Source organism: Anopheles ziemanni, chromosome 2, assembly GCF_943734765.1.
Source record: "Anopheles ziemanni chromosome 2, idAnoZiCoDA_A2_x.2, whole genome shotgun sequence".
Lineage (NCBI taxonomy): Eukaryota > Metazoa > Arthropoda > Insecta > Diptera > Culicidae > Anopheles > Anopheles ziemanni.
Window position 1 is genome coordinate 15,545,481 of NC_080705.1, and position 8,841 is coordinate 15,554,321.

General features: G+C 39.7%; 1 protein-coding gene across 1 annotated transcript; it reads left to right on the plus strand.

The window, feature by feature from the left end:
• Positions 1 to 7,583: 7,583 nt before the first annotated feature.
• On the plus strand, positions 7,584 to 8,587 carry LOC131293016 (uncharacterized). The gene is made up of 2 exons (XM_058321095.1): positions 7,584 to 8,030; positions 8,109 to 8,587. Exons 1-2 carry the CDS (start codon positions 7,601 to 7,603, stop codon positions 8,585 to 8,587), a joined length of 909 nt encoding a protein of 302 aa, XP_058177078.1. The 5' UTR covers positions 7,584 to 7,600.
• The last annotated feature ends 254 nt before the right edge of the window (positions 8,588 to 8,841 follow it).

Sequence of the window (8,841 nt, forward strand, 5' to 3'; positions counted from 1 at the left end):
ACACTGAATCAGTTAAAAATAAATATCGCCCCATTTTGATAGACGTAACGTAGATCAGGTCCTTATCAAGGAATTGTCTGTAGCATGCTGACTTCCAATTCAATATTCTTCAGTGTGGTTCTACCGTTCGAACGGAGCGAGAGTTAAAACAGTGTTGCTGCAACCATGAAGCTTCATATTGCCGCATTGTGTGCAGCATTTGTCTTAACGCTCGCGACAAGTGTCCCACCACGCCATCAACACTATGTACCAAGGCATCAACAACCCTTGCGGCTTGATCTGAGCCCCCGAAATTGTGTTTTGTATACGAGAAAAATTCAAGTCCTCCACCCCGCTGGCGTACGTGTGACTCGAAGAGCCGGAGTTGTAAGCACATTCGGAATTAGGCTGTACATCAACGGGTCGGAAACGTGTGCCTTCTGTGCCAACACAACGTTGGTCGACCCAACGAGCAACCATTTTGTCTTTTACGAACCGACGGCCGTCATCCGCCCAGGAGATGTTCTACGCTTCACCGCCCTGGAGGGGTATAGGTTTGGGGGTATTACTGAGTACAATTGCGCTGACATTCCAGTGGTTGGTAGGTGCTTTACGCTTCGGAGTGTTTCCTTTTTTAAACCGATTTATCTTATATTTGTAGAATCCCGTACCACACAGAAGTGTCCAACTCGACGAGGAGAGCCAATCATTCCTCCGAAGGCAGAAATTGTATATAGCACACAAGCGACCCTTCACAACAACAGTCGAACCATCCTTGAGGACGATATAAATAATCTTGCAGTGAACTGTAAAAACGCTACCGTTACGAACAAGTTTGTCTTGGCGAAAACGCGAGCGTTAGGACGGAATCAGCATTAAGACCATTTATTGTTTCTCGTCTCACTGCGCTGCTTTCGACAGTTGAGTGGAACAGTATGGTAAAAATTGTTTCCCGGTTGAATGGAAAGTATTCGTTCGAGGAGAACACGGCGATCGATAAGCAGAGAATCCTACGTCTTATCAAACGAATCAAACGGAAAACGGCGAAAGTTATATTGGATTTCGATAAATATGAAGCAAGTGCATGAACAAGTTGATTGTAGTTGAAATATTTTGATCACAGAAGTACGAAATCTGTCGTACATACAAAAAAAAAACACACACACACACACACACACACACTCAGAGTGGTGAAGAAGTTTAGAATAAGCTAAAGCGTACTGCTAGTACGATAAAAGAAATATTTACTTATCCTTTTCCACATTTCAAGGATTAAAGAATGTGGACATTAGGTAGAGTATATCATATTACGTATAAGATAAAAATAAATATATGTTTGATACAAATTAGTGAAAGCGGAAAATAAGGAATCGTATAAAACGAATTTGTTTTCCAAAACTCGGGATTTGACTAATTGCTAGCAGCTTTTTAGATGATGGAAGAAATGGACATACAGACTAAATAAATAGAATGACTATACTTGTAAGTATCTTTTCGTTATAAAGGGTACGGGAAACGAAGCGTAATCGCTGGCGTAATCGTGTCATTCCACTGCTCCATCTGTCAAAAAGAATTTTGGCTTACCTACCCTATAATCGCATGCGTAATCTTGTTAGAACGTAAACAATCGAATCAAAAGTTCATTCGATTGTGATTTTTATTGAAATTCTATGATTATTTAGCGTAGTTTTTGTATTTCCAACAATACCCAACAAAATAATAGCTGTGGCTTCATGGAATGTTGCAACTTTTACCAAATTGCAAAACATAAACAAAGCACAGACGACGCTTGGCCCGAATATCGACGATACACGAGAGACCAGCGATTACGCTTCGTTTACCGCGCCCTTAAGAACACTTTCTTATCGCTTCACTGCGTTGGGTCTCGTCAGTTCTAAACGTTTCTCATTACCGAGTGCGATCGTCTATGAACCTTCGCCACATGTTTAGCTCTTAGTTTAGTCCCCTTGGTCAGCAACGAACAAGACAAGGCAAGCGTAGCAGGCGCTGATCGTAATGGCTGCGAAACCGGCGTGGGCGACGAAGCACTTGGAGCGTACGACCGTGCTGGATGGTAGCTGCTGTAAGTTCTTCAAACGTCCTTATCACCAGTTTTACTCATGAAATAAAGCCGGTTTATGTTTCATCTGTCCTGATCACTGCTAAGTATGCATTTTGTGTTTGAACAAGAAACATTTCGCTTCGCTTGACAATGAGTATTAAGGGCTCAATTTTCGTCGCATTAGTGGCTATCGTTTCTGTGCCGGGTGGTTCAACTATAGATTATAAAGGTTGTGGCAGTTTCAAATCGAAAGATCAAATTGAAATATATAGCCCAATGGGACTGAGAGTGACTCAGCAGCAGACCGCGGATTTGGAGGGTTTTGGAATAGAGGTTTTCATCAATAAGTCACAAAGTGCACCACGGGAGTCCGACATTAAGCTGAACACTACGGAGGTGGATCCAATTAGTAATAATTTTATTTTATACGCACCAATGGCTGTGATTCGTGAAGGGGATATGTTTGACTACGCTATAATGAAAAAATATAGAAACGGTTTTACTCATTGGTATGATTGTGCAACTTTTCGCGTGAATGGTAAGTAATAATCAGTACTTTGAATAGTACGTTTCGGTAGTGTTTTAAAATTTCATTGCACATCTTTTTCAAACCTGTAGCAAATGCAATAAAACCAGCATCAGGAGCTCAAATTGAACCATCTAATAGTGCTCAAGCAAAGTAACTTTTCCAACAATATGGAGAATCCTGCAGGTTTGAGGTCCTGGAAAATCTGGAGATACACAATGCTGAAATCATCGCAAATGTTTGTACAGCGGCAGCAGAAAAATCATAGTTTACGTTTTAACTGTTCTAGAAGGAAGGAAATAATAAAAAAAAGTTTCAAAACATTGGTAGAACAAATAAAATGAGCATTCAAATGTATTACAGCAAAACATAATTGGGTTTTAATTGGGTTATGTACTGGTGTTAGAACGAATGTGGAAACGTTTAAATTATTTTATTTTCCCAATACATGGGGTTTCTGGCTTATCATTGGGATAGATTGTAATGTGCTGGAAAATCGCGAAGTACCGCGAACTGTCTTATCAGCTGATTCATAAAGTTACGTTGGGTTGTATTTCATCTGCTCTGGTGATTACTCAGTACAGATTGTGTGTTCGAACAAGAAACATTTGTCAAAAGTGTTAAAGAAAAATGGGATTTAGAGTACCCATGCTTGTCGTATTAGTTGTGATGGTTGTTGTTTCTGTATCAGGTGGATCGATTAGACGTTATAAAGCTTGTGGCAGTTTCAAACCGAAAGACCAAATACAAATATACAGCCCCAATGGACTGAGAGTCTTTCAGAAGAAGACACGTAAAATTGTGGGGTTTGGTATAAAGGTGTACATTAATAAGCCGCAAAACAAACCGCGCGTGTATGACTTTTCTCTGAACACTACGGTTATGGAGCCGATTAGCAAAAATTTTACTTTATATGAACCTACGGCTGTGATTCGTGAAGGGGATGTGTTTGATTACGCCATTATGAAGCAGTATAAAAGTGGTTCTACTCACTGGTATCATTGTAGAGGTTTTCGCGTAAAAGGTTTGTACAATTATAATTTTTTAAACCTATCAGCTATCAATAATGCTTAATTTTGCTAATGCAATAATTTTTATTTGTAGGATCGTTAATAAAAGAAGTCCCACAGGGTCAGAATGAGATCCACAATTCCCATGCCGTTGAAGAAAAACTCAAGAAATCACAAACTGCTCCCCAGAATAATACCACTGTAAACGACAACGCACTGGCCACAAATACGTTTGTCTTGGCGGAAAACACGGATGTTACAACGGAATCGAAACTAAGAGAATTCATCGTTTCTCGACTCACGGCGCTGCTTCCGTCAGTTGATTGGAATAATACGATAACAGAAGTTTTTCGATGGAATAGTAAATTTTCCTTTGACGTGAAAACAGCAGAAGAGAAAAGGAAAATACTGCGTTTGCTAGAGAAGAACAAGAACGCTGCGGAAGTGGTTCTAGATTTCGACAATTTGGAAACCTTAGATAATAACGTAGACTACGACTATGATGAAGAATAAAGTTTAATGTTTTAAAAATAATAAAGAATTCTTTTACAAACACGTCTGAAGCTCAGGCAGAAAAAAGAACAAACAACAGAAAAGAATTACAGTCAATTATACCTACCTAACTCGAGTGACGAAGATAATTCAATAAAAAAGTAAAGAAATAATTTACTAATACGTAAAACGATCATTAAAATTAATAAAATGTATTTCTTTTGATTTGGTGCATGCACAAGTTTGGAAGAACGCTTATATATGCTGGGCTCCATAGCACCTTATCTGTAACTGGGAGAATTTACACTACAGAGAAAACATCGTTTCGCTACAAGTTCCGCTGATTTTGTTATCATCACTTTATGAATCTCTCTGTTTGATTTTTCCTCAGTATAGATTGTGTGTTCGATCAAGAAACATTTGCGTAGAACATCGTGCAAATATGCGGATCGAGAGTTCAATTCTGATCTCGTTGGTTTTGATTGTTTTGATGGCCTCTGTGTTTGGTCAGCCTGTTGAACATGAAATAGTAAGAACACATCTAGAACCAAAGGGTGTGATTCGAACAGGTCGTAAATATTATGTAGGTTGTGAAACTTTTAAATCACAAGATCAGATTCAGATATTTCGTCCAACGGGACTGAGCGTGACCCAGAACAGTGAGAATTTGTTGGGGTTTGGAATAAAAGTATACCTAATTCCGAAGAATAGGAAATATTGCACGTATTCGCTCACTACTACAGAAGTAGACCCGGTTAGCAATAATTTTACCTTTAATGAACCGACGGCTGTAATTCGTGAAGGAGATAGATTTGAATACAGCATTCAGAAACAGTATAAAAATGGTTCTACTCATTGGTATGAATGTAGAGCTTTTTACGTGAATGGTAAGTAAGAATTTTAATATTCTTGTCTAACCTTTTAGTTGTTTCTAGAGTTTATTATTCATCTTTTGTAGAATCGTCGATAAAAGAAGTCCCACAGGGTCAAATTGGATCTTACAATCCCCGTTCCGATGGTGACACAAATAATGAATCACAAACAACGCCTTCAAACCATACCAATATTAACAACACAACGGAAATCACGAAGACCTTTGTATTGGCTGAAAACACGGATGTTACGACCGAATCTGCATTAAGAGAATTCATCATACACCGGCTTACGGCGCTGCTCCCGTCAGTTGATTGGAACAATACGATAACAGAAGTTTTTCGATGGAATAGTAAATTTTCCTTTGACGTGAAAACAGCAGAAGAGAAGAGAAAAGTACTGCGTTTGCTAGAGAAGAACAAGAAAGCCGCGGAAGTGGTTCTAGATTTCGACAATTTGGAAATTACAGATAATGACGAAGACTACGACTCTGCTACTGATACTAGTTGGTAAACCAGAATTGTGAATGCAAAATGCTTTTTGAATTTTGAACTTTGTCAATTGAGGATGACGAACATGATGATGGAAAATCAAATGTTAATAAAATATCACTACCTATGTGGAAAATTACATGATTGTTTTTTTATACTAGCTGCTTTGGTCAACAATCAATGCTTAAGATTCTGTGAAAAAATCCTTTTTTTGCAAAATTTCAGAGGGTGTCGCATTGGCTAAAGAATTAAAAAAAGAATGTCTAGCTTATACACATTCAACAGAATATAAGTTTTAAGACCAGCGTCGGATTGACATGAATCCAACGTTATACTAAATTTCAGGATTTTCCAGCGCCTTATCACTGTTTGCTCCAATTTCACTCAAATACAATACGAACATGGTGGCCATCACACATGTAAATCACATTCCGCTGGATTTCTTATCACCGCAGGCATGCGTATTTATAAATTTGCGCCTTACTGGGTGTAGTCGGTTCCTGCCATTGGGCAGTATCATCATTGGGTTCGAACAAGAAACATTTGCGTTAACCATTCGTGTAAAAATGCAGCTTAAAGGATTCATGTTTCTCGCTTTGGTTGTTGTGGGCATTGCTTATGTATCAGGGGATCTAATTAGGCATTATAAAGGCTGTGGCAGATTCAAACCGAAAGACCAAATACAAATATACAGCCCCAATGGACTGAGTGTGACTCAGAGGAAGACCGAGCAAATGGTGGCTTTTGGAATAGAAGTGTACATCAATAAGCCGCAAAACAAACCGCGCGTGTATGATTTTTGGCTGAACACTACGGTTGTGGATCCGATTAGCAAAAACTTTACTTTATATGAACCGACGGCTGTAATTCGTGAAGGGGATTACTTTGACTATGCCATAAGAAAACAATATAAAAGCGGCACCATTGATTGGAATGATTGTAGAGCATTTCGTGTAAATGGTAAGTAATATTGTGTCCGTGATGTTATTTAAATTTACTTTATTTCATAATTTCCTTGCCAATCCTTTTCATAACTGTAGCAAAATACATAAAGACCGCATCAAAAGCTCACACTGAGACAACAACGCGTGGAGCAAAGTCTTTTGATAACGAAAAATGGAGTCAAACCCACAACGAGCAGGATCCTGGCAGTGTTACATCCCTGAGCAACGAAGACAACGACTACGAAGCTACCAGTTTTTTATACGAAGACTAGGGCAGTAGGACCAGTACAGCTTGTGGGTTTTAGAAAAGAAAAAAGTTATAAGTAGTAAAGCAATAAGAAATTGTTTGTAACATGGCAAAGAGAATATCCTTTTTTTCTCGTCTGATTCAAAAATTAAATATCCTTCTTCATTCACAATCAACTGGTTTTTGTCTTCGCTAAGGCACAAAAATTACACAAACTATTTATTGTAGCTGTTCGAAATTAATATACGAAGCGATTGTGGAATTTTTAAGAATGTCATAAATTCATAGTTGTAAAATATTCCAAAATATCGCAATATTTATCAACATCATTATTTCAGCCATTTACGGATTTATTTTAATACGCCGGAAAGTATGCAATGGTAGTTACACCGAACATAGGATTTAATTTCAGTTGGTAAGGGGGTTACCTACATTGTATTCACTATGTATTCGACAGATTTTTGTTCTTTCTGACTGATTAACTCAACCAAGTTATTTGGAACGATTCCTATGTAATGTAAAGTGAAACCACGGTGCTGATTACCGCCATTTTGTAGCATAACAATATTTAAGTCAGTGATTTTATACGAGATATGTTTTTGAATGAGAGGAATATAAATCTGAACATCCTTTTACGCTTAAAAAAGGATGTTCAATTTAAATTTACTCTTATTGAACATGCAATTTTTGCTTGTTGACTACGCATGATTCAACATTCGCATGACTCATTTCTTCGGAGACTGAATCTGACACAAACAAAATCGTTTGTCCATTGCATCTCGATTATTTTGTTGACTTATACTAGTTCAATCATGTCTACCGTGCGGCACTTTCCTTTGCACCATTACATCAAAGATCAAGTCTTATCAGCTCGAGAAAGTGACCAATACCAACAATGCTGATAGCATTAATTGTCCAGAATCTTCGCCTGTCGTCCGACAACCGTCAGTACTAGTGATCACTTTGAACCGCAAACATGTTGAATCGCCAACGCCTAATCCTGGCCGCGCTCGTCCTGCTCATCGTGGCGAGCTGCTTGTTCGATGGGGCCAGCGCTCGGAAGCATCGCTCTCGGAAGTCCAGCCGTCCAAAGGGCGTTAATATTGAAATCTACCATCCGAAGGGCGTTCTGATCTGGTATCCGTATCGATCGGGAATCGAGATGTTTGGTATCGAAATCTTCATTAATCAGGCAAACCCGAACCGGGACGGGTCGAGTTCGAGCGAAGAAGTATCGGCGACCTGTGACATCTGCCTCAACACGACGGAGGTTTCGTACGGAAAGTTTATTCTACGCAGCAATGACGCGATCATTCGTAGCCGCGATCATGTTTACTACAATGCGATCGTGAAGAAGACGTCCGGCAAGGCTTACGTTGCACGTTCGAACGAGTTTTACGTTTCAGGTGCGTCATAGTTTCCACCATGTTTTTTCCCCATCCTGTAAGTAATGCCATTTTGTTTGTCATCTCACACAATCACAGAAAGTCGCATTCTGATAGCGGACATCACCGGCGGTGCGAGCAACTCGCGTGATGAGAGCTCGTCCGTGGTTCAGGCCCAATCGGGAAATCTGGCCGACAAAACCCCAAACGCACTCCAGCAAGAGGTGAAGCTGCTCGAGGAAATTCTGGACGAGCTGAACCAACAGTGTAATCTGGCGCAGAATCAATCGAGGGAGCTGCTGCTGAGCGTATCGACCGAAACCCGGCTCGATGCTAAAGATTTACATCAGTTCATGACCCGACAGCTCTCCGCTAAGCTGCCCTCGATCGACTGGAACCGGGTGCTGGTGGACACGTATTACACGACCAACGGAATCATCTTCGAAGTACCGACCATCGTCGAAAAGTTGAAGATCCTTAAACTGGCCAAAAAGCTGCCCGATCAACCGATCGTGGATGTGGATGTGTTTGAAACGGAGGACGTAACAAACGATATCGAGGCATGGCTGGTGGAGTGAATGTTGAGTGTTGTTTGGTTTAAACCTCCTTGGAAGCTTGACATATTGTGTTGCTTTACGTTAGAGTGATTTGTTTAGTTTTATTGTAATCTGACGGAATTGAAAATAAAAATGTTCATGTGTGCGTTAAACTTGAGTTTCTACGGTGGAAGTTCCATTTCAACGCGGGTCCATCGTTTACTCAATTATCAATTCTTATCAGTTCTGACATTTTCCCTGGCCTGCTTGGTCGGAACAGAATGCTGTGTGTATAG

Excerpts from the sequence above, each read along its gene's own strand:
- LOC131293016 (XM_058321095.1), top strand. The coding sequence starts at position 7,601 with ATGTTGAATCGCCAACGCCTAATCCTGGCCGCGCTCGTCCTGCTCATC. Across the intron at positions 8,031-8,108 it reads GAACGAGTTTTACGTTTCAG|AAAGTCGCATTCTGATAGCG; the intron begins GTGCGTCATAGT and ends ACACAATCACAG.